This window comes from Podarcis cretensis (assembly GCF_951804945.1).
Source record: "Podarcis cretensis genome assembly, chromosome: 3".
Taxonomy (NCBI): domain Eukaryota; kingdom Metazoa; phylum Chordata; class Lepidosauria; order Squamata; family Lacertidae; genus Podarcis; species Podarcis cretensis.
In genome coordinates this window covers 59,638,249-59,665,350 of record NC_137172.1, presented here as the reverse complement: position 1 = coordinate 59,665,350, position 27,102 = coordinate 59,638,249, and the positions used below count along the sequence as shown (strand labels likewise).

Sequence of the window (27,102 nt, the reverse complement as noted above, 5' to 3'; positions counted from 1 at the left end):
TCCCTTTCTCAACCTGTGAGTCCCCAGATGTTGTTGGACTACAACTCCCATCACCCCTAGCTAGCAAGGCCAGAGCTCAGGGATGATGGGAGTTGTAGTCCAACAATATCTGGGGACCCACAGGTTGAGAACCGCTGTTCTAGAGGGTCACAATGCTGGAATCGTGCACGTCTTTTGGCACGGATTCTGTTTCCCAACTGCAAGAGAAGGTCCTGGAAGTGCATCATGAGGGTGGAGTTGAGGCTGGCTTTCAGCACTTCAGCCAGGATTCTGTTCTGTCCTGTGGCTTTCCCACATGCCTGAGAGTTTATGGCATTCTTCAGCTCGTCAAGGGAGGGAGGGATATCCAGCTCTTCCAATACATGCAGAGTCTGGATGCTGTCAATTACTGTGTCAAAGACTATGTTTTGCAAATATATTTACCACTTAGTAAGATTAAAAAGACTTCTAGGCAATTTACATAAAATAGTATAAAATAGTCACAAGAAAATACCACTAAAATTAGCAGAATATAAAAAACAGACATAATAAAATTATGAAAATATAGATAAAATCAACGTTTTAAAAAACAAATATACTTAATAAAATGAAATGTATGATAGATAAAACTGGACTAGATTGTCCAATGTGCTAACTCACTATAGTACAACTTTTATTTTTTGCAACCATGGTGCAAATTAATAATACGTGACATATTAGTCAAATAATGAGGCTGTACTTTCTTCTCACATAGGCTTCATAATGTGATTTGAATGAATGCAAGCAATAAAATACCTGAGCCATTTTTATTCTTCACCTTGTACAGAGATGGAAGAATCCTATATTCATGTCCTTTGAATTTTTCTAATATTAAAAGATATGAGCATAGCAAAAGGAAATTAATAGCAGAGCTGGGCAAGGGGTAATGTAATCAAGAGAAGCAGCCTGCTCCCAAGTTCTTCATCCCTCCCATCCTTATGCATGATGAGCTTGTGAGATAAGGAATTTGTCACACATACAAAATTATTATGTGCTTTCCTCCCATCAAGAGAAGATGAAGCCCATCTCCCCCCTCTCCCCCCCCCCATGATAACAATTTGAATTTATTTTCTATTCAGAAGTAGTCAATAAGGGAAGAGAGCGAAGAACGCTAATAAGATGCCCTATTTGACCTCCAAGAGAATGATAGTTTCACTGATTTCTTTCCCACCTACCCATCCCCTCACTTTCTTAGACAGGAATATATAGCAGCTTTCAATTTAAAAACAGGTGCATAACTGGGAGCTGTCTGCTGCAGGCATATAATTGATTGAGGACAGCAGAGCCCTTAATCCCAGAGCTCCTTTTGTTGCTTTTGTTTCCGTTTTGTGTGAGTGAATTGAAAAATAACTATTACCACCCATTCACTTAAAAAAAAAACAAAAATGAAATACTGTGCATTATCCAGCAGCATATGCATGTGGAGATTGGTAGGGGAGGGGGACATTTCTGCCTTTCCCTCTGCCTTCCCCCTTTTTTACCTTGTCCAGTAATAAGGGAAAATGTATAGCTATAACTATTTTAGCTCTTTAATACACTTTCTAGCATTGTTTCTGCCGTCACAAATTAATTAATTGTAGCAAAATTACAGTACTTATTAATTGAGGTTCAACATTCTCAGGAATATTGGGATTAATAGAATCATAGAATCTTAGAGTTGGAAGGGACCCTGAGGGTCATCTAATCCAACCCCCCTGTGATGCAGGAATCTCAGCTAAAGCATCCATGACAGATTCCTAATTGAATCAAGCCTCGCTTGTCTAGAGTGAAAGAAAATTCGGTTTTCTGGAAACGAAGATGTAAGTCACGGGTGCAGGGATTAAACTTACTGTCACCCCTATGCAAATGACTGTCGCTCTACACAAGACTTTCAAATTAGCATTGAAATGCCAGTGGGCTAAGACAGTAATGCCTTTGGAATAATCAGTGTTGAATACAATTGACATATCACAACTGTTTTCTAAAATGAACACATCATTCTTACAAAACACAGACAGCCCTTTACATATCATTGTGGTGGAAATAGATCAGTTTTACTGCAGATGGGAATTTCCAGGGATTTCTGGATATAAACTACCAGTTCTTTCTCCTCTAGACAAGTTCCTCTAATTGTCTGCCAACTCTGCCATGCTTGTCATTATGGATTAGTGCTGAGTTCAGAAACAAAAAGTGCTACGCACACACACGCATGCATCATATGCAGAGCTTTTCATATATGCATAAATCAACAAGTCAATGGCACCTAGAGGCAAAGGTCAGAAAAAGAGTAATAACAGAGCTCCATCATTAGTGCTGGGTTAAATGCTAACTTTATTATGTCTCTTTATTTCTTTATTAGACGATTGCCAATGCCACTAAGGCTTTTATAGATTTGCTCTCTACTATTAGTAATCCACAGTAATGATCTGACACTTTCCCTAATGAATTGATTGCAAGCAGAACTTCCCTTACAGGGCTTTTGAAGAAAGAACTGGGGCAGGGCAGCTCAGGTTGCCTTCCAGCAGCTCTTGCTGCTCCAAACTAGAGGACTACTGGGCAAAGATATTGGCATGAACAGAATGGATAGGAAATAAAAAGTCCATAGGAAACTCATGTGTCTGCCATCTATAGAATAACATGCATAGTTGTGAAGCACACAGCCTACTTAAGCTGTGTGTGAATTTATTTTATCTAGGCCATCTTTCCGTGCACAATTCCTAAGGCAGCACAGGAGCAGCAACCATTAGAATCAATAAAATCTAGCAGAGAACCAGTATTCTCAATCCATAGGTTCTAGTTCATTAAAGGCTAACCCAATAAATAACGTTAAGACCTGGCTAGACAATGTCGTGCCTTCTGGTTGTTGTTGGACTACAACCACCATGGCCAGTGGTCAGGGACAAAGTGACTTGTAGTTCAGCAACAGCTGGTGGGCAGCCCATTGGTTACCCTAACCTGGGCCCTATTCCCTTCCACCTATTTACGCACAGAAGTTCCTGCAAAAGAGACTGGCCTTACCTCAGAATCTTCCCCATATTCACTGCCCTTCCCACAAGTTCTGTTCCTATTTATTTCGATAGGGCTTATCAGTGCAGGATAACATTCCAGTGGATTGTGCCCAACTATTGTTTTGTATCCTACATTCAACCTACCCTAATTGCCACTTCCCAGCATTGCCCCTTTGCTGCTGCCTGTGCCTCCTTGAAACAGCTTTTATTTAAACTGAGTGGCTGTAGCCCCTTGGAGTGTGACAATACCAAGCATTAGCAGCAGAGGTAGGGTTATAGTGCTAATTTGGATCTTTCCTTTAGATTTGATTATGGTTTTATTGTAATATTGATTTGACTTGTTGACTTTGTTCTATTTGAATTTCCATGGCATCTGTTGTAAATAGGGCTTTTTTTCAGCCGGAACTCCAGAACGGCACCTCTCAGCTAGCCCCGGAAGTGTGGGGAGTGACCTGACCAGCTTCAGCAAATCTCTGCTGCACCTCCAGCTCAAGAGGAGACACACAAACCCCAGCTACAAAGGGAACGTCTTCTACAGACTCTGGAAAGGGTCTTCTCTTGAGCTGGAGGCATGGCAGGGCTTTGTTGAGGCTTCCCAGCCTCCCAGCCAGGGTTTTTTTTTCAACCAGAACTATCTCTCATGGAGGTCTCTCCACGCCTCAGTGAAGAAAGCCCCAACACTGCTTCGGCTCACACGAACCAGAGATGTGTGTACATGTGTGTGTTGTTAAGTTGCTCAGTTGTGGAGCAGCCTCAACAAGCATCTGGCTGGTGAGGAGAGCCCCCACCCCATCCTGAAGAGATCCACTTTGGACTCTGGGGTTGGTGTTCTTAGGGAAGTGTGTTCTGGCACCTTAATCTGAAAGGGGGGAAACTGGTTGTAATTAACTGTTTTTATGATCCAGTATTTTAATATTTATTGTAAGTTATTGTTGGCATTGTCCAAGGTGGAAAAGCACCATATAAATAAAATTAAATTTAAAACTGAACTTATGAAAGCTGTGATCCTGTGGGTTATTACTTAAACTGATGTAGGAAACAATTCATTTGTTTCTTATAATAATCCCTCCTATGATTTTGTTAAGAACATATTTTTAGACTTCAATTCCTCAAAGAATTATGTTGACATTCTAAATGCTTAAAATTAAATCTGTTAAAGTAGAACTAAGTTAAATTGCTTAGAGCATTACATTTATTCAATCATAACTAATAAGTTCAAAACCAATATATGACCCAGTTATTGAGTTCTTCTACCAATCATTACGTAGTTTTAAATAAATAGACATAGCAAAATTTTAAAGGCAAGGGCAGTTTACATTTATAAGCCCATAAAGCACCATAACTTGTTTATGGCACCATTAAAATTACTTATTTCCACAATATTAGTGATGGCACAGCTGCAGAAAAGGCACTGCATTGCATGTCCCCTGGACCATGCCTAATGTGCAGCAATGACACAATGGCTTCATCATGTGTAATGTACAGCAGTATAATTCTTTGTAGTGAGGGATAAATTATATTGCAATTTATTCCCAACAATAGATTCTTGCATAAGAATAATTTTCTCACTAGAACAGCCTTCAACAACCTAAGGAAGTTTTGCATTACACCTCCCATCAGTCTCATGCCCATAGTGGTAGGGGCTGGTGAGAATTGTGGTCCAAAACTTTATGAGAGCCCCAGGTTGGCAGACACTGTGTAAGAAGGTGTAACTTACTTCATAAGGAAATTTGTTTCCATCTAGATCTTATTCTCCAACTCAGCTCAAATTTGACTTTACAGATTTGCAGAAAAGTTAGAACAGGACCAAACTGTCACCCCTGCTTAATATATACTGCCCACCCGCCTACCCCCAACTGCCCACTTCCAGCCAATGTTGAGTTCTCACACCATCTGGAATTGATGGCCATAATTATCAGAGAAGAAAAAGGCAAAAAAAGTAAGTGGCTGATTCTACTTGATTGGTGCAGATATGTGCAAAATAGTGCAAAAGCACTCAGTGATCCATTGGATATTGATTTGGCCATGCACATAACCTTTGTTCTTGTTTTCAGCATAGGAAGTGAGACAATAAACAAAACAATTTCAATACCTCTTGGTGGAACCATACAGAATCAAACACCTGTCATTATTGTGGTTCTCATTATTTCTTTAACGCCTGTCACAGTCTCCTATTCTGTCCATGTAGCAATTTCTGTAGTGGCGATTTCTGTTTAGCAGCAGGAATTGAGGTTAAAGCAGGTCTAATTTAAAATTGCAGTTTAAATGACTGATGTATGTTGTATAAATAGATAGCTGACATTTATGCATTTGAATACCTATGAAGTATCAAGGCACTGTCAGACTGAGTCATAGATATACAATAAACCTTTTCAGTTGCATTCAGTTGATATTTCTAAGGCGTATATGGGGGGATGACAAAATAATGGTAGCATGGTAAGGAAACATCATTTTATAAATATTTGCAAAATGACAACAAAGCAGGAAAAGCAGTCTAGTCCAGTTTGTATCCTGTATAGAAAGGCCTGTGAATATTCTATCTCAGTGGCAAGGAAACAGCCTAATTCTAGCTGCATAAGAATTGGTTTTGTCTTTAGCTAACACTAAAAATTGAGAAGCTCTTCAGAGCTTTGGGAATTTCGTATTACAAAATCTAAATTGCCTTTAAGTATATATTCTTTGGGGTGTGAATGGGGTGATTTGTTAACTATTTAGGGAAGACTTAGTAATATGATCTTGTCATATATTTCAGTGTGAATAAGGCCTTCCAGGTAATCTTTAATTTTGTTGTTTTATTGGGGGAGAAATGTTGGAATGACTGTCATGGCAAATGTGAAGACTACTTTAGACCACAGCAAGCTGTTAATAACTGGACAAAGTGTGTGTGTTTTCCCAAGTGTCAACTTTTCTCATGCGAGTGTGAAACTGTCAAGATGAAGAGGACTTCCCAAAAACTCATTTGTACTGATGTAAATTCCTGGTGTTATACATGTGCACCCCAACAGAACTTGGAACACATCTGTATTGAAGCAGGCTTCCACACATCTATCACTACCTAGATGAGAGGACCTATGTACAAACAGGTACCATGTGCAGGATTAATGGCTCAATTCTGCAAAAGAGACTGCACTCACACAACATTGGTAGAATGACAGGCAACAGTGCCAACCAGCTTATTGGGAACTATATCAGTCTGCTGTTCACCTTTGCAAACAATCAATTGGCTCTTTTGCTAATTATCCGACTAGGGCTATAGTCATAGCAACTTTGGACTTATATACTTAAATAGGGTTTTTGTACTCCTTTGCAAAATTAAGTCATGCTGCTTCAGTTTTTTAAAGTATAGGCTACTTTCCTATTTATCATATAAATTATAGTGCCAATTTCCTTAAAGCTTAATCCTCTCATCTGAGCCTTATTTGTTGATGGTAGTTTCTTTTTTAAAAGGTTTCTACATGCTCAAAGAATCATTCTTTAGCCATAAATATCTGGAAAAAGCAAGTGTTGCTTTCTTTAAAATCCACATGAGGCTGCAGAAGAATTCTAATTAATCTCTAGAGACACAGACTATCTGTTCATTGGTTATGTTTGGCTTTTTTTACAAAAAGATATTTTTTGCAGACAAAATCAGGCCTTTCTAATCTTTTTACAAACAGTTTGATTCCCCCAGCACTAAACGCTGTGATAAATATCTCTAAGTTTCTTCATTAAAATGAAGTTTTTAATTAAATCTTAAACACTTTAAAAGTAGTAATTACAGTGGTAAGGTAATCTAGATAGAATATTAACACTTAAAAAAAAAAGCTAGTCCAGCTGCCCTTCCACACAGTAGCTTGGCTTAGATACAGAATGAGCAGGGTCTCTTCCCCAGGCTAGATGGTTACCAGCTGGCTCTCTCCAGAGGAGATGGACAGCAGCAAAATACACATATTGGAGTCGGGAATGGTGGTAGGTCCTCATTCCCAAGCCTTCCAAATGTTTTACCAGCAAATCATTTATTTTAAAGGTGCACTCAATAAAATCATGATCAGGCAGAACACATTTTGAGGGGTTTAGAGCTGGAAAACTTCATAAACAGTTCAGTTCCTCTCCCCACACCAAACTAGCATGTTCTGTAATCTGGCTCCAGCACTAGACCTCAAACATTGGCAACCCTAGCTATATATAGGCTAGATTATGAAAAGAACAACTATATCCAGCATTGTTGTATATAGTCAGCCTTCTCCAGCCTAGTGCCAGCACTACGCTGGATGGAGCTGATGGGCATTTTAGTCCAAAACATTGGGAGGGCACTAAGTTGGAGAAGGCTGATCTAGGCATAAGTGTCATATTTATTCATTGAGTGTTGCAGCATATTAATACCAGGCACTGTGAGGGAGGCAGGCAGCTTGAGACTTTTAAATAGGGCCCTGACTCTTTTTTCTTTCTTTCTTTTTGGTCACCTGCTTTGGGGCAAATGCGAAGCCAAACATTAAAGGTCAAAAATGCTGTCGCTTTCTGTGCTTTCATAGGTCATATTTATCCTGACAGTGTTGACAACTATAGTGTACAGCAGCACAATGTGCATATTGGATTCTTCACTGCTAGCAGTAGAGTTTAAAAGGCACGTAGGGGAAGAAATGGAAAAGAAAGCAGTAAGCACTGCAATGCCATTATAGAAATTGGAGCAGTAACACAAATACTGAAAAGAATATAGAACTGGGGAAAGTCCAGAAAATGGCTAGTTACAGTCGTTTTTCATGGAGCACTCAGCTAACACTGTGGATTTGGCTACTACAAGTTGTGATGGTGACCAGTTTGAACAGCTTTGAAAGAGGGTTAGGGAAACTCATGGAGAATAAGGGTATGAATGGCTACTAGCCATGATTGCTGTACAGTACCTCCAGTATCAGAGGCAGTGTGTCTCTGTATACAAGTTGCTGGAGTTCAGGCATGGGAGAATACTACTGTGCTCATGACATACTTGTGTGCTTCCTTCAGGTGTCTGGCTGGCAACTCGGAGAACAGAATGCTGGGCTAGATGGACCTTTGCTGGGCTCTTCTGTTCCTTAAATAAAGATGCAATTGTTACATACTTTTAGGCATCAAAAGAAAACGTTCCTCTTCAACCAGGCCTTTGGCTCATTATCATCTTATACCCCTTTTAAGTGTGTTTGTCGGGAAGGGGCTATTGGTTTATTGTTCCTGTTTTCATTATGTATTTTGTGTTTTTGTATTGTGTTTTTATGTTGTGAACCACCCTAATATCTATGGATGAAGGACAGTAAACAATGTTAATAAATAAAATATTATTTTTATTTTTAATGAGACAGTTAATTCATGTAGAATTTGGATTTGATATCCCGCCTTTCACTCCCTTTAAGGAGTCTCAAAGCGGCTAACATTCTCCTTTCCCTTCCTCCCCCACAACAAACACTCTGTGAGGTGAGTGGGGCTGAGAGACTTCAAAGAAGTGTGACTGGCCCAAGGTCACCCAGCAGCTGCATGTGGAGGAGCGGAGACGCGAACCCGGTTTCCCAGATTACGAGACTACCGCTCTTAACCACTACACCACACTGTACTATCCAAGCCAGTCCTGGAAATTATGCAATCTTATATGGTATGTCCAATGGAATGATTTAACATTCCTCACAAAAGAGCTAAGCATAACATTTGATGGCAGCTTATTAAATAAAGAAGAGATAGTCAACACAGTGCCTTCCAGATGTTGTTGGACTCCAATTCCCATCTGCCTTACCCAGCATGGCCAATGGTCAAGGATTACGATGTAGTTTCAACAATATCTGGAGGACACTACATTGTCTGTCCCTTTAGCAAGTTCTCCATTCTCTGTAAAATACATTTTCAGTGCTTGGTGGTTGTCAGAGAAGCAGTTTTATAGTACAGCTCAGATATACCTTGTGAGTCATTTAATTATCTAAATAAATTGATGTGTACTTACACTATATGGAAGTAACAAATGAAAGTTAAAAAATGGAAGTCAAATATAAATGTGTACTGTATAGTGCTTCATTTCCACATATCAGCATTATTTATTTACTTACTTTTATAAGCCTCTCTTCATTCAAATAAACACCCAAAACTGGTGGTGAAAAAATTAGCACCAATGAACAAAGTTCTTTTCAACAGAAACTTTTATTTGAGATTCTTCCACCTACAAGGAGTGTGAAATTTAAATATTAGAGCTTTATTTACCGTCTTACTAAAATCAGAATGCAAGTTCCTTCTCCAGTGTTTGACAGCCTCTTAAGATGCCCCTTCAAAAGCACAAAAGGGAGCTAGCAACGCAACTTCTAGTGAAACACCGTCTTTATGGTCTTGGAATATCTGCCAGCATCACAGAGCACTGCACACAATGATACTAGAGGAATGCCATGCATTATTCATATGGTTTTAATATACATCTAAACTTGAAATATTTGTGAGCCTCTTTGTAGGCATCTTTGTGGAAGGCTTTCCTCTAAGGAGGAAGAGAGGAGGGTTATTTTTGCATACAATACAACCTCATTTACCTGGAAAACTGAGAAAACAACATAGTCAAGATATCTGAAAGCAACTGAATTATTTCCATCCTATTCTTCTTTGTGGCCATCCTACTCTTCTTTCCTCATCTTGGATCAAGCCGTGATTGCGGTAAAGGAGTAGCATATAAATTGCATACTGCAAAGACAACAAAATGTTCCAGTTGTAGATTTAGCTGAGGGGGACAGAATCGGGTATTGGCTTCATCTGGCAGCTGTTGAGGCCCTGGTACTTGATGAGAGCCCACCCACTGAGAGGTGAAATGATAACCACCTTCAGATATCTGTCGTATGAAAGATGAAGCAAGCTTGTTTTCTGCTGCTCCAGAGGGTAGGATCAGAACCACTGTATTAAAATTACAAGGAAGGAGATTCCAACTAAACATTAGGAAGAATTTCCTGGTGGTAAGAGCTGTTTGACAGTGGAACAGACTACCTTGGAATGGTGTGGGCTCTCTTTCATTGGAGGTCTTTAAACAAAGATTGGATGGCCATCTGTCAGTGATTCTTTAGCTGTGATTCCAGTGTTGCAGGGAGTTGCACTAGATGACTTTTCAGGACTTTACAATTCTGTTATTTTATGCTAAACCCTGACTAGTTGTCCCTGACAAACATCAGCTACTAAGCTCAGACCCACTGGCAGATCTGCAAACCAATCTTCCTGTTATCATCCACTGCAGCAAGGAGTGGGAACCTGTATCTCTCCAGATGTTATTGGACTCCAACTCCCATCAGTCCCATGCAGTTATAGTCCAACAGCACCCCTGCTCTACAACTCAGTTGCTTCTAGGTCAACCAGAAGACAAAGCCTTTTAGAAGTTTCTAAAAGCTCCATTTGATATGGGATTTGGGAATTTCCATGGTATCTGGTGCACATTGGGACTAGTGGGGCAGAAAGCAGGGAGGTTAACAGTAGACGGAAACAGAGCTAATGACAGGGTGAGTGAGCCAATTAAGTTGAGTTTTGTCCCCATCTTCTTCTCTGCTGAGTTCTACAAGGTTAACACTGAGACTAAGGAGGTGGGACCTGACAGGCAGTTCTATACCCTGGACTGGTTGGCAGACAGGTGGGGCTGGCTGAGGGCAGACTGAAGTTGATGAAACAGTTCAACTTAATGAACAAGCCACCACTGAGGGTTATTCTTGAAGCAAGCTTAACCATTACTATCATTGTTTGTTAGCAACAAGGTTTAGAGAAACTGGGGGTGTGCAGATAATGTTGGTTTCATAACAAGACTTCCTGTGAAGCTGGGTTACTATCACATATATATTGGTTACTTTAATTGGGAAATGAATCTCAGAGTGCCAATCTGGCAGCCCAATGGATATGCAGTTTAAAGTGTGTGTACGCTGCTTACACACACTCCCTTTGATTTTCTTTGAAAGGTCTCTTTAAAAACATAATCAACGTGTGTTTCTCACAGTAAAGCTATAATGTGCAGTTGTTAAAAGCAGGTGTTTTATAGTAGCATTCAACCTTTACTTCCATTTAAAAAAAATCAAACCCAATCTATTTATAAACATGACTGTTGTATGTACAATGAAGGTAATCAAGCATTTTTCTATAGCCTCAATTTCAGTCATCAAAGAACAGCAAATAGGCATCCACTTGCAAGAGTTAAAACAGAAGGAATTTTATAATTCCTTGCACACTCATATTAACAAAGCGAAATAAATAGATAAATATATACTGCTGTAATTTATAAGGCAGAAGAATGGTTTATAAATTAGCTTTGTTTGAGAACATCTGTTGTACGTTTGTACTGACTTGCACAGTTCTCCTTGCTGAATAATAGAAATAAACTAGATTTACAGTACAATGTGGCATGGGGCTGTTCAGAATTCCAGCCTCTCAGGGCATGTATGCAGTGTGTGATACTGTGCATTCGGTGCTGGATGCAGGTGCCTTTTGGGGAGTGCTATACACCCTACGTCACCCTCACGTCATCCCTGCCCCACCCTATTTGTCTAGATTCTGTGCAGTCTGCTGGAATGTATATAATCTGTTTTGTGCTGAGAACACACCTCTCAAATGCTTGCTGTATACATATGTACACAGAGAGCACGTTCTCAGGCCGCCTTCTATTAGAGCAGATCTAATGACATTGCAAGCTAGCTATGCCACTCCCTCTCACCGTTTTTAACTTGTCTATGAATGAAATAGGGAAAATAGAAAGCAGTAAAGTCACCTCTGTATACTGATATGTATCCTCTGTATATCAGTATAGCAAGACATCAGTTTCTAGTCCCTTTTTCAAAAGGCTGCAATATATATTTGTTTGCTGCCCATCTGACTGGGTTGTCCCAGTCACTCTGGGCAGCTCCCAACAGAGTACTAAAAACGCAATAAAACATCAAACATTAAAACCTTCTCTAAACAGAGCTGCCTTCAGATGTCTTCTATAAGTCAAATAGTTGTTTATTTCCTTGACAGCTGATGGGAGGGTGTTCCACAGGGCTGGTGCGACTAGCGAGAAAGCCCCTTGCCTGGTTCCCTGTAACCTCATTTCTTCTGGTGGTACCATCACTGCTCGATCTCAGTGTTGTGCACTTGTTTGAAAACTTGCCCACCTGTGTGCAAAGACAACACAGATATTAGCTACTGCTGTAGATGATATTGTGCAAAGTTGTGTACAACTGCAAGCTGCTGTGTACAAAGGCTTTATGTATACACAGCCTCAATTCCATTAATCCCCGCCCCTATATTTCCAGTTCTGCAGCACCATAGTCATTCAGCTCTCCATGTCTACTGGGTATACTCAGTCTTCATTGGGCAGATCTTTAAAAACCTCAGAGTTCTGCCATGTCTACTGACTGATACTTGTCTCCTGTTTGGCATTGTTGCTGCTTTGGCTACAAAACAATCAGCATTCAAATAATTGATAAGCCTGTTGGTGTGTGTGTATGTGTGTCTGTAATGTATTGGGTTATATATGTAACATTTATGGCATACCCTCCCACATTTCTCAGGTGAAAATAGTGACGTCCTATTCCATACCCTCTAACATTTCTCCGATGAAAATAGGGACATTCTAAGGAAAAGTGGGACATTGCGGAATCAAATCAGAAACTGTGATGGCTTCTGTAAATCCAGGACTGTCCCTGAAAAATAGAGACACTTGGAGGGTCTATTATGGTCTAGATTCTGTGCAGTCTGCTGGGTGTCAAAACTTCATTAGTGCATCCAGGAAGCACAAAAAACATTGTGAGGCTACAGATCAGGTCAGTTTGTATCAGAACTTGCAAATATTGGATTTCTTAAGCATCCTTAGACACAGCCCATGTTGTTAGATGCCTAAACTTGCCCTCAGGGCCATATGTGGCTTGCAAGTAATTCCAACACAGATTACAGTTTTTCAGGATAGAGGCACATCAAGAAAGTGTTTCAGTGGCTCCTAATCAGCTACTCCCTCTTCATTCATTGTGATTAGCTTGCATTGTGCATTGGCTGAGACATTTTCTCCTGCCAATTGGAGCAGACAATACTGGGCTAGGAAAACAATAATCTGATTCATTTTAAAGCAGCTTGGAGGTAAAATTATACCCCAGTGTAGTATTTGTTGCAAAATTGACAAAAGGTAGCCATACAATATAGGCCTCCTAGAACATTGTCACCTGCAAACAATGTCCCCAAATTTCAGCCATTTAATTTTTTTTCAGTGCACAAAGAAGCATCTAGGACCAAAACCAACAACCATATTTCAAGGAAACCAACTGAACATGACATGCAAGGTGCTTTGCTTATTTCAGCTAATGGTATGTGTTGGGGTCAAAACTTTTCATCAAAAACCGACCCGGTGATACACATTTAAGTGCCCACCTAGGGTTATCTTTTTGAAAATGAAAAAGTGCCCCGCCCACAAATATTCCAATAAATCTATTGATGTTTACCACTGGATTGTGTTTTATCTTCTCCAGTGTTAATTTATTGAGGGAGGGGGATATATATCCCACAGCCTTTACAAACAAAAACTGGTCCAGGAAAGCAGACTTCTGAAACCACCCCCTTGGTTTGGATTGGAGATATTTTACTCTCCTTTGGATTCTTTGGAATTTAGCTTGGGGTAGAAACATTTCCCCCAAGAAACCATTTGTGGCAATGTTTTACAGGGTTACAGTTCCTCACTCTGGGAGTAGCATGGTATGGTTGACAGTAGAATCATGTCTCAGACTTCAAGTTAAGGAGGTAGGAACATGGCTGAGAGAGAGAGAGAGAGAGAGAGAGAGAGAGAGAGAGAGAGAATGTAGTAACAATAGGACAGAGGAGAGAGTTTTGTGGCTGTGGGGGGCGGGGGCAGAGGTTGTCAGAGAAGGAAGTGTATTTGTAGTGACTTAATAGGATTTTTGTCCATATTTCTATTTTGTATAAGCTTTGGAGCTAACCCCCTCTTGCCTCACCAAGTGATATCTGTTCGTGTGCATAAACGCAAGTAGAAATGGTCTTCCAAACTGAAAGTGCAATATCTACAACTTCATGGTAGCATACTATGTAAACATAATTTAATAATCCATTAACCTTTAAAGATTGTAAAGAACAAATTCCGTTTTGTGCATTTTTGTTTATGACCATTATTTTATCACTGAAACTGAACAAACGTTTACTGCCATCTAGTGGAAAGAGAGAAAGTGTATATTACCTCTGCAAAGTAGGTTGTTCTGCACCTGTTTGCCTTTAGCGGCCTTTTGCGGTCCCAGTACATTTCCGAGCACAATTCAAAGTGTTGGTGCTGACCTTTAAAGCCCTAAACGGCCTCGGTCCAGTATACCTGAAGGAGCGTCTCCACCCCCATCGTTCTACCCGGACACTGAGGTCCAGCACCAAGGGCCTTCTGGCGGTTCCCTCTCTGCGAGAAGCCAAGTTACAGGGAACCAGGCAGAGGGCCTTTTCGGTAGTGGCGCCCTCCTTGTGGAATGCCCTCCCACCAGATGTCAAAGAGAACAACAACTACCAGACTTTTAGAAGACATCTGAAGGCAGCCCTGTTCAGGGATGCTTTTAATGTTTGATGTATCATAGTATTTTAATATTCTTTTGGAAGCCGCCCAGAGTGGCTGGGGAGGCCCAGCCAGATGGGCGGGGTATAAATAATAAATTATTATTATTATTATTATTATTATTATTATTATTATTATTATTTTGAGCATGCTGGTCATATTCTCTATAATTGGCTAAATGAAATTTTCATTACTGAGGCTATACACTAGCAAAACTAGTCAACCTGCATCCACAGAGTTGCTTTAATTTTGCTTTTATCTTTACAAAATGTGAAAGGGCTTTAAAAGATTTGCATATAAATTGTTATTATTTTTGCCCTTTCAGTTTGGCTATGATGGGTAAGGCTGCAACTAGTGCAGAACACAGCAGCTTAATTACTAATGAGCTTGAATTGCTAAGAGCATATTATCTTGCTTCTTCAAAAGCAGCCCTGACTCCCAGTGGGGAGCTTTGGACTTCAGCTTTTTCTCTGAGCCCTCCGTTGCTTGGCCCTATCTTCCAGAAGAATCCCTAGGTTCAATTATTGCAAATTCCTGCCTACTCCCTCTGAAATGAGATTAATCAGAACTCATCCAAAGAGCCTCCTTATCGTTCCACTCATGTCCTTTCTGGTAATCCACTGAAGGTTGTAAGTGAAAAGGATAGTCTCATCATCCCAGGCCTCAGGATGGCTCTGCTTCCAGGCAGCCCCTTGGTCTCCCTTGGCATGGCTCCAGCTTAGGATCTTTGCCTGGAGAACAAGGGAGTATTTGGGCATGACTTTGTGACTCTCCAGTATTACTGCCAGACTATCTGCTAGTCTCTCTACCTACGGACATTCCAGTCTGCCATCTGTGTGCCTGCATTGCACCATCTGTCCCTGCACCATTGACTTTCCATGTTAACTTTATACAGAACTGACTCTGAGACTCCATCTTGCCCATCCGGAGTGTCTCTCCAACCTTCAGTTTACACTTTTTGTCCTCCATCTGTTGCTGCTTGCCTTTGACCTGGCAGTGACAAAATCCATGCAAAAAGATGAGTGGGAACTTTATCCTCCGTGGCTGCTTCACAGTTATAGAATTCATTCACCCAGGATACTGAGCAGCTATGCCAGCTCCAAGTTTCTGAAAAGCCATGGTTAAGATGGGCTCCGTTCTCCTTGCCACTATCACCACTGTTGGTTTTCTGCATCTGATCCCCGCCACTTAGTTGCGTTCATTCATTTAAGTGGGTCTACTCTGAGTAAAACATAGCTGAATCCCACCCTCTGCCACTGCCGGAACACTCAGAAAGGGCAGGTGAACCAGCACTGACAGCACAGAGGAGGATCAGCAGGTCCAGGAGTCTCCAGGGAACAGCAGTGGGACCCTGAAAGCTTGTGAGCCACATCTGGTGCCAGGGATACTAACCTCTGAAGGAAGCCCTGCTCTGTAATGATTAACATTCAATGGCATTAAGCTCGTCCACTGCATGAAGGTGTGCCTTTAATGTTTTAATGATCGAGTAGGTGTTCTAATTAGTTGCTTTATAGTTCAAGGTTGGCTTTAGTCTTTTCATTTTTTCCCCTGATGCACCCCCAGATTAATGTAATAATGACTGGGATTCCTTTATCAGTTAATTCCATGTGATTTGTACCCTGTTTTTATTGATGGTTACACATAATTGGTACATGAAGCAGTTTATGCCAGTGTGGCTACAATGGCATTGTAAGGCCCTTTTTCAGTTCTGCTTGTCACTTAAAATCCATCACAATCAATTTGTTTCACATCTTTGTGTGCAGCTGGACAAAAGTATCTCGGTGATGTCTTTAAACACCACATATCTCTGCTGCTTAAATTAATCATCCTGAGTCTTGTTCCTTGACACTTAGAACCATATTTCCTGTGAAATAGAATATAGATAGTAAATTTTCAATGGTCCTTAATAAAGAATGTGCAGACACAGCATTAGAAGTGTATTTTGGAAGTGGGAGCTGGCATCTCACAGTTAAGGGAATATTATTGATGCCACACATGTTTCTATGGTACACAAGATTTGAATCAACTGGTAGTGTTGGCATAATCTGAAAATCATTCTCTTCTTTACATATTCATGCATAGGAACCAGCATTTGTATTTGCATTTGCATTTGTATTTTTGTATCATTTCAAAACGCAAATAGCAACCCTGTTCCCAATGCAATACATTCCCAGTTTTGCCATAAAACAGCTGTTCTCTAACCACGATAGCCAATCATATTAATTTCTTATTGTTTCTTCACATCCAAATTGTACTTTCAGAACAAATATATACATGATGCTACCAGTATTTCAAATACTGGTGGGACTACTTTGCTTTTCCCAATTCACGTGCTTCCGGCTCCACCTCCAACGCCCCCAAGAAATTAGTGCAAAGGTCTGAAGGGCTTTGTGTATATATTCAATTGAATGTGCTTGGAATTTTTCCCCATGATCAGAACTCAACAAATTAGCTGAGTTTTCAGGTTCTGAGCAGGGTAGTAGGGAATTTGAGACTTCACGGTGCAGGAGAGGCAAATTCAGCTTAAGTTTAGGAATAAGCTAAAGTGCTTGTCAGTATACTGAGGGAATGACTCAGATTATTTCTGAGCTAAAGGAAAGATGGTCCATGGGTGGCATGCCTAATGCTAATTGTGGGCTGGCACTATAATTCTTCATAATGGGAAGTGGCCAGTAAATCTATGAAACAAAAGTATTCTTCTCCTCCAGGTTGTGCTATGTGTGCCATAGACCTAGGACTTTAGTTCCACGTGCTTCTTTTTGGGGTGCTTCCTGGTGCAGGAAGTATATCCATCCTTCTCCCTTCAAAATTTTCCACAGGTTAGAACACGATGGTTGTTATTTCATTAGGAGGGGAAAGGAGAGGCTGTGTTTCTGGTAGTAGAACAATTTACACTTGCCAGGTGTTTGGAACAGAATGGCTTTGTGTCTTTTGTATTCAGGAGTTTTCATGTGGGTGGCAGGAAAAGAGGGAGATTCTTAGTATGCTTATATGACTGCCATGCAAGAAGATAAATGTAGGTATATGAAACAATGGTTTGCTCATTCATCTTGCCTTGCCAAACTGCTTATACTTTAATTGCTTTAACTCCCTAAAACACATGTTTCTTCCCATTTTAAATGCACCACATGGGTATCCCTGAGTAGATGTTCTGTCTCCTCACAACTCAGGAGAATTATTTGCTGATGGGGCAAAATCTAACAGAGCGCTCTGACAACTGAGGGTTGGAGGAGACCTGTTAACTCAAAATTGCAGGGATCTTATTAAATCTGGCCCATCTGGACCTGGTGTTGACCCTGCCCCTTCTGTGCCCTTAAAGGAATATTGGCAGTTATCAGCTCCTATGGTGAGGAGGACAGCATTAGGAGTGTTGTCTTACAAGCTGGAGGAGTTTGGCAAAGCAACATCTTCTTCCCTAGAAGGTCCAGGAAGACGAGATGGTGCTCTTCTGAGTTTGAGGGGAAATTGAGATCAGAAGGCAGGACAACAGCCATTATTGCTGACGGGTTCTGCTTATTATGTGCAAAACACTGGCCTTCTGAATCTGTGCCAACATATACTAATGCATTGACATTTCTGAACATTTCAAACAGGTTAAGAAGTATCATAGAGTCTCTCCAAAGGGTGGCTAACCTGTGGACCTCCAGATGTTGTTCAAATCCAACTCCCATTAGCCCTAGTTGGCATACTCAATGATCTGAGATGATGGGAGTGGTAGTCAAACAGCATCTGAAAGGCCACAAGTTAGCTTATTTCCTGCCTTGTTTCTTTTAGAGCAAGGATGGGTATCATAAGGAAAGCTATCATGAACTCAAGAATTAGCCAAGATTTTTTGCTGCCATAAACCAATTGAGTTACATGATCTGAGTGATACACACCAGCATAATTTGTATCACTGCATGGGATCCTGAAGTACACTCCTTTGATTATATGCAGCTTTGTGTGCACCCCCGAAAAATATTGTTGCTCATAGCAGTGGCTTGGTTTGCTCATGAAATTGGCCCAGGACTGCAGTGACTCTCAGAGAACAGATTGTCTTACCACATTTGCATCTAATTTGTGGCAAAATCCTTCTTATAGCTTGACAATGTTAACGAACAGAGTCTACAGTGCGCAAGGTGCACACACATAGGCTGCGTATGTGCCGTCTGTAGTGGCAGGGTTCAAGTTGCATATTCAGGGCCTACACTTATAAGTGTGTTAGCACTGTTCACTAGTTTCTGCCAACAAGCTTAGATCTGGATGGCCTACAGACACAAACCCGTTCCTCCTTTTCCAGAAATTGTATATACCGGTAATTTGTTGCGTGAACAATCCTAATGATTTAGCTTTTCACATGTTTGACTTAGCCATGTTTTGACATATCAATCTCATTGTGGCAGTCCATCCTGCTTTACAGCATAAAAGTCTTCCCATAGTGCTTGATGGCTATGTTAATAGGATCACAGCAAGTTTCTGCAGTACTAGTCTGAGAAAACTGTGTATAAAAATATGATATGACAGGTTAAAAGAGACAGAGGGGAGAGACTGACTGACTCCTCTTATTCTGATTTATTTTTAAAGGGTTTGTTCCAAAGTCAAATAACTTGTTTATATTTCCCTCAGAAGCTCTCTTGTGTATACCGGTAAATTGTGTTCACTTCTAGGATCAATCAAGGGCACAGCCTGGGCATCGTAATTATGATAATTGGTAGCAGTATGCAGTTAATGACTGTGAAAGGAATAAGTTGAGTGGGGAGCAGGCAGCTTGAGGAAAGCAGTTTGAGCAGAGATGTTGGAGCACATTTTGTTGGACAGCCATTATTGTACTTGGGTCTACTTGTATAAAAGCAAGGAAAAAAACAACAAAGGTATTTCACTTTGCCTTAGTTGTTTTTGTATAATAAAAATGATGTTATGTTTTTTAATGCCAGCAGGTCTACTACAACTCCTTCAAAAGACAGATTGTTTTCTTTCTCCACATCTTAGAATTCGGTGCTAAAAGGGCTCTGGAGATGCAAACAGAAAAGTCATTACGTAACTGTAATCAGGGGGTTTTTTTAATGACATTTGCAGACAGCTGTCCTTAATTTTTATACTGGGGGGCATCCCCTTCCCCCATAGTTTAGAATACTGTTTGAACTTAGATAGTGATTGGTCATTCTAAATAAAAGGAAACAGCCCTTCACATAACTAAGGGTCATGTGAACTGGCCCTGAAGCTGCATTATAAAGGGCCCATTCCCTCTTCTATTGGAATAAAACTATATTAAAAATTCTACTTGTGGTATAAGCAACTGCATGCTATAGGTTTAAGAAATCTCTGAGTTGTGTATGATCAAAGGCATTGAGTTGGCTTTCAAAATGTTCAAACCTCTTTTTGTGAGTAGATCAATAAAAAAAGAGTACTACAGAAATGGTGCATAAAGATGATTCATTTCTCACCCTTTGCTAGCTTTCTGCAAAAGGCTGCAATTGAACTTCAGACTTTTCACTGAATTACTTTGCCTCGTTCTCAGTAAGCATAAAAAGATGTTTGATGGATGGTCACTGTGATCTTGAGGAAATAGCCTGTTTCCTCATCAGAAAAGCTCAGGTTTTAAAAAGAAATCAGGAGATTTTGAAGTCTACAGTCAGTTCTTCTTTAATTCTATTTAGAATACCTTCCGTTCTTTACTTTCAACAGAAATTCTTCCCATTGTCTGGCAAGGACATCTACAAACCAAAACTGAACAAACAACACAATCCTATGGATTTTTACTTGGCAATAAATCCAACTATGTTCACTGAGGTTTACTGCCAGGTAAGTGGGGATAGGATTGCAGTCTAAGTCAGTTTTGCTTTATTTTCATTGGCATTTTTCTACTGCTAAGTGCAGCAGAAGCAGAAGCAAAACAAACAAAGAATAGCTATTTTGTATTCCTTATAATAAATACATTCCTCCTCTTTAAAGTACAAATCTGCATCCTTACTTTTCTAAACATAATTACTGGCACTATGCAGGAAGCTGATAATCCATTCAATTAAAGAACAGAAGGCAAGGTACAATACAAGAACTCTGTAGGGACGAGAATACAAATGATCGGACATTGGGCTAAAGAGCTGAGTTAAAGGAAATATTTGAAACTCTTTGGCCTATATTCACCCAGTTCTAAACAATAAATAAAGCACTGGAGACATCCTGACTGTAATTGGCAAGGCCAGAGGGTTCACAATTCCTTGCAAAGAGACAATGTTGTCTGTGTTTGACAAAATGTGAGGCCAAATAAGAGAGATTCAGTGGCTTGGCTGCAGATTTCAAAGGAGGGGAGGGGAGTGGGAAAGAATAAAAAATAAATAAAAATAAAAAAGCTGCATTTCATAAGCTGAATTTTGGCATTTTTGAAAATGAAGAACTTTTGCTGTGCAGCAAACTACAAATATTGTGCTGAAACCTCCTCCCTTTTTAACAATTATCTGGCTGTTTTAGACTAATAATTAAGAGATTTACAGCCTGATCACATCATCTCATTTAGCTACTTCAGAGCAAGCTGAGACATGCACCACTTCTAGCATAATTGTGTCCAAAGCAAAAGGGCTCAAAGGTCTTCAGCCATGACCTACTTGGCTTATAAACTTCCACTAAAACCCCTTTGCAGCAGTATCTCAATGTTGTGCCATTGGTGAGGGACCATTACCACTCTAATAGGCTACTCCAGGCTTCCCCAACATGGTGCCCTCTAGATGTGTTGGGTTGTAACTTCCATCATTCTTGATCCTTGGTGATACTGGCTGAGGGCACCATGTTGGGGAAGGCTACACTACTCTAATACCACTCTACCATTTTAATAATTTGTAAGTAGTGGAAGATGCCACCCTTTTCTGCTCAACTGGTTAGAATGAAGGATGCCTGGTGGAACGGTCAAAGACTAGCAGACCAACAGGAATTTCTTCTTGTGCCAGCAATGGGAGCTGAAATCCAGTCCTACACTCTACTTTACACTCTGCTGCAGAGCATAGGATTATGCTGTAGAACTACTTAAAACAAACACTGATATCAGTAAGCACTACTGCTCCCAACCAAGTACTATCTCTTTGTCCTGAGGCTGCAGTTGATGTATACCCTTTCCCATACATATTAGCTCTAGCCAGTGCACGAGAGGCAATAGTGAAAAAGAACACTGTCTATCTAGCAACACAATGCTATTCGAGCACAATGCTCTTAAGAACATAAGAAGAGCCTGCTGGATCAGGTCAAGAGCCCATCTGGTCCAGCATCCTGTTCTCACAGTGGCCAACCAGATGCCTGTGTGAAACCCACAAGCAGGACCCAAGCAAAAGAGCAATCTCCCTTCCTGTGGTTTCCAGAAACTGGTATTCAGAAGCATGCTGCCTTCTATACTAGCCTACAGCTACATATCCACCCAGATCACAGTCCTGAACCAGCTTGTCCTGCCCTCCCCTCCATGCCAGCTAATTGTTAAAGCAAAATCAATCTGGGAGAGCAAACTACATAAGAAACTCTGATATAACTAAAGAAATTTTGTGGTGGTGATTAGAGGGCCAAGTAGAGTAGCACCTCATATTTACCTTGGAAATGAAACTTCCAATGCAAATAGCAGTAACGGGGGTCTCAATCTAGATCAGGACTACTGCAGAGGACAAAGGATTTAATGCTCTCCATGACAAGGTCCTCATCCAAACTGATGACCCCATATCAACAATTTGCTTTTCAGAAGCTATTCATGCAGTTTCTAATTGCAAGAATGATATTGCATCTAAAATGTAGAAATAATTGTTTCCAGCAAGTTTGGGCATGGCATTGGATTCAGCTGAGTGTTTTACTCCCATGCAAAAACACCGGGCATTTGCAGAAAGTTTAAAAGAAGTAACGCCTCTTATAACAGCTCCCTTAATTTTCCATGCAATATTCCTAAAGTGCACAAAACGTTTGTATGTTCTGTACTTTCATTCACATTGAACATGCAGTATCTAATTACAAACATCTGGTCTGATATTTGGTTTCCTTCCTCATAACACCCACTAAGAGGTTTGATTTTGCATATGAGAAACAGTATATGTAGGAGTGGCCAAGCTGAATGACACATGGTAACTTGAGCCGAACATTTTCAAATACGAATAATGCTGGGGGGGGTGTCTATTCTTTCCTTGTTTCCTTATTACATGTTTTGCAAGCATCCAGTCAAGTGAGACATACTTAACATTTGAATCACAAAATAAAATGCCACAACCCAGATCGTTCTAAACTCATTTGCCGCGGAGTCTCTTTGAGTCAGGAAGTGCTCAGTAAATTCTGTTCATAATTCTCTTCTGGGAGTGAAACGTTTCCTTTCTGAAAAGGAAAAGATAAATGGCATTCGCTTTTCATTATGGATACTTTTGCAAGCAAGTCTGTGTTTGAGAGGGAAGTGGTAAGTAAAATGGATGCTGAGTAAAAGTGTGTTTCTTACTTTGGAAATTTACAAGTTTAGGAATCTCAGATGAAAGTGGTTGTGCTGTTTAAAGGATCCATGCTATCTCAAAATGGAAAAAGTCATTATCAGTCTTTCAGTGTTTTTGTACTGAGGATTAACTATAATTTCCCATTGGTCTTGAAATGTAAAATAAAGCTTTCTTTTAACGCAGTATTATAACCACTTTTAAGAATAGAATATAACAAATGAAACTGATTTCTTTACTGGAATTTAAAATATATCTCTCTGTTTGTGCATCTGTTGAAATAACAGCTTTACTTTAGGTTTATATCTCCCTGAATGAAACTGTTGAAGAAAGTAGTTGATGAATTTGTTTTAGTGGAATACAGTAAAATTATTTGTGTGTGTTTGTGTGTGTGTTTTAAATCAATTAAAAGCTGCTTTTCTAGCACTGGGAGTCTATCACTGACACTAATAATACAACAGCCCTGACCAAAGCAAGACTCAAGGTAACAGGTAGCTATTTGATTTTTCTGCCCTTCAAAAGATTGAAGTTGGGGGAGGGGAAACTATTCGTGTAATATGGTGTGGATGACCTGCAATTAACAGGACCTCCCGGTATATCCTTTCTTATTAAAACCAGATTAACTATTTTGCTAAGCAAGTACCAGATGCGAATGTCTGTCCCAGGATTCCTTGGTGTTTGTTTCCATATATTTTATGTGTTTGTTATAACTGTCTATGTCAACAAATATATCTGCTGTGCATGTGTGTCAGGTTTGGGCCATGTTTGACATTAAGGAGGAGGGGAGAGGGGAAAAAGCCTTGGGATTGTGTCCTCATTGAGTTGTATCCACTTCCACCCATGCAACTTAGTCCATCCATTTTCACTGAGGCCCGCCCCCCCATGCCTGTCTAAGCCCTCCACCTGAAAGCTGGTTCTAGGGATTAGGGAGCCTCTGGCACATGGCATGGAGGGCTCAAGGATCTAAAAAACATAGGTGGTTTTACTTGTACAAGTAGTTGTGCTTGTTGCTAAGGCAGAAGCAGATGCAGATGCAAGGCAGAGGACTGTTATTGCACTTCTACATCTTTTTCAGATTATCTTTTGGGGGGAATCCCACTGAGTACTATGGGAGGAAAGTGAACCATGGCAGCTTCTGGGTTGGTGTAGCTTTTTCCTGATTTGGGGGCATGTCAGAGAACTACTAGAATGATATTGAATCCAGTGCCTTCCCCTGGTCCATCTCTGGCATGCCCCCTTTTCAACCCTAGTGATATCAGAGCTTTGAGGTCAGGAAGAAAGGGCTACAGAAATTTACATGGCAGAGGGAAGAGGGCATCCAACATTAGATCTCTCCCACCCTCCAAGGTCAAAACTCTCATGATTTTGATGGCCCCTTGGGGCCATCAGGTCCCAGGGACTGTGGAACAGAAGGGTGAATATGTCTGTAATTGTTTCAGGTGGTGAAATAATTAAGACATCCCAAGAGAATTGTTGTTGTGCACTTATAGATAACAGAGCTTCAGAAAAGAAGAATGAATTGGGTAATCTGCACAGATGCACATCTATATTTGTGAGATCACTGGGATTCTTTGTCTCTCATTATTTAAATTTAAATATATTATTGAACAATAATATAAATGGCTTTTTTTCTTACCTAAGAAAGAAGGGCACAAACCAGCTAAAGTGGAACACTTTAAATTTCTATAGTTTTCAATAGGTGAAGATGAAACGTCTGAGAGAGAGGAAGAGGTCCGCTGGGCCTCAACAGTTTGAAAAGAAAGATGCTGGCAACATAGCAATGCTAGCAGGACATTTGACTTTTCAAACAGTTGGGGGAAGGAGGGTCCCAGTGAGCCTTTCCTGTCTGCAAGGGAGAACTCTTCACCTATCAGTTACCCTCTCCCTAGTCCCCTAGGTCAATTCTTTGCCCTATGAGGAATGGGAATAGGTTAGTGAGCAGTGGAGAACAGGATGCTCAAGTAAGCAGAATCAAGGCAAGTTTCACCACCTGCAATGAATCTGTGCCTTTTGGGATTCCTAGCTTGCTGAATTCCATGCCCTCTTTGATGAACAAGGTGATACCACCTCCAGCATGTCCTTCGCTGCCTTCTTATATAGTTTTATATTCAGAGATCATTGTTTCCCACTGGTCTCTCCATTCCTACAGGTTTTTGTAGTGCCCCACTATGTAGGGACGTGGGTGGCACTGTGGGTAAAACCTCAGCACCTAGGACTTGCCGATCGTCAGGTCGGCGGTTCAAATCCCCGCGGTGGGGTGCGCTCCCGTTGTTCGGTCCCAGCGCCTGCCAACCTAGCAGTTCGAAAGCACCTCCGGGTGCAAGTAGATAAATAGGGACCGCTTGCTAGCGGGAAGGTGAACGGCGTTTCCGTGTGCTGCGCTGGATCGCCAGATGCAGCTTGTCACGCTGGCCACGTGACCCGGAAGTGTCTTCGGACAGCGCTGGCCCCCGGCCTCTTAAGCGAGATGGGCGCGCAACCCCAGAGTCGGACACGACTGGCCAGTACGGGCAGGGGTACCTTTACCTTTACCTTTACTATGTCACTATATCCTAAGCTTCTGGCTGTACTGAAATATTCATGCTGTGCTTAAAAAAACATTTAAAAAATCTTGTTACTTCTTATCCCACATTTGTTGCAGGATCCCTGTTTGCTAGTTTATAGAGGGAAAGATATCATGCTTTGATACCAGATCTCCCCACAGTAGTAGTACTCTAATGCAGATCAGGAAAGCATGCAGTTAAGATCTGCAGGTAGGCTTTCAGCTAACAGTGTCAGACTTGCAGTTGTATGAGCAGTTCAAAGAGCTCAGCCCTCTTCCCCTTTAATTAGCTTCAGTGGTAAATTACAGGCAATCATTATATAGCCGTTAAGTGTTCTTTGCAGAATTAATTTTCCACCCAGAGGTCTCTTGGCATTTAGGAAGACGGTTTTGAAGCAAGAACTGTAAAGGGGAAATGGAGCAAATGTGGAACAATAATGCTATTGTTCACTCTAAGCTTGACGCTGTCAAGATTGCATGTGGTCAGTATTAGAGGTTTTCGTTTGTTTGTTTGTTTGTTTGTTAAAGTCTGAGTCCAGTGTTTGATTCAAATAATTGGAAGCTCCTACTGGGAATACCCTTCCATCCTTTGGTTTCGAGTTTTCCCTAGGCACAGTCACCATATTCTTAAGCTGCCAAATTCTGCCTCAAATATCAGGTAGTGCAGCAGTAAACTTGAAAACAAATGATATATGCACACGGACCAGGCCCTAAGGGAAATCTCTGGAGAGAGAAAAATGAAAAACTCTGTGCCTGTATTGTCAATAGATGACACTTTCAATCTTGCAGTAGGACAGGAGTCCCTTCTATGCCGTTTGAGAAGCTTATTCTTCTGCACTCAGTTACAACTGAATTCCCAACCAATGTTATTTGACTGACATGAACACTTAGGAGACATAGTATATTCTTCTCTAAGAACATATATGTATGTGCACCTTTCCATAGGAAGGGATCAAGTCATGCACACCAATCTTGCAGCCATACCAAGCAGTCATTGTTCCTCCTGATTCACCAGCTCCTATATCTGACACAGGTCCTGGACTGACAAATTTTCTGCACCTACATCTTCTTAAAAGACACTTAAAAGTCTGTTCCCCTTTGCCAATATCTCTCCCTAAAGGCTGCTTGGGATTACTTTATGCTTGTTTTTTTTACTACAATAATGCTTAAATCTAATTACAATATTAAAATTGTCCCTGAAATTCAGACCTTAAGTAACTTATTTTGGGTAACTAAATGCATTCCTTTTAGACAATTGGCTCACTGGGAAGCAGGCAATATTTTTAAAATTAGGTTGAAGGCTGCATGCTTCCCCAGAGAAAAGTCAATATAGTGATGTGTTTATCCTGTGCAATAATAATATTTGTCCATGTGAGAATATGTATGGGGATTTCTTGCATACCATATGGCTTATTACTATTCTCAATCCAAACAGTAACAGCTGCTGCAGTTATGTGAGATGAGTTTTCTCAAATTGGAGATATGCAAGACTAGTGGATGATGGAGCTGCTGCTGTCTATAGATTTATTCCAAATAGCATAATTGTCAGCTGGCATTCTGTCCACCATTTCTTCTTTTGAGCATTTTTTGTTTTTGTGTGTTGGGATACATTTTTTCTGGAAT

The 27,102-nt window shown here is 40.6% G+C and overlaps 1 protein-coding gene across 3 annotated transcripts in view; it reads left to right on the top strand.

Annotated features, from left to right (window-relative positions):
- Window positions 1–27,102, top strand: part of LOC307213538 (SAM and SH3 domain-containing protein 1-like) — a 529,506-nt gene that overhangs the window by 321,886 nt on the left and 180,518 nt on the right. The window contains exon 1 of one of the 3 annotated variants that reach the window (XM_079971498.1): window positions 22,754–22,909. The exons of the other annotated variants lie outside the window; for them this stretch is intronic. Coding sequence (XP_079827624.1) covers window positions 22,868–22,909 — 42 coding nt within the window. The 5' untranslated portion in view covers window positions 22,754–22,867. Of the gene's footprint in view, window positions 1–22,753; window positions 22,910–27,102 lie in introns of those variants that run through there. 3 annotated transcript variants of the gene reach the window in all.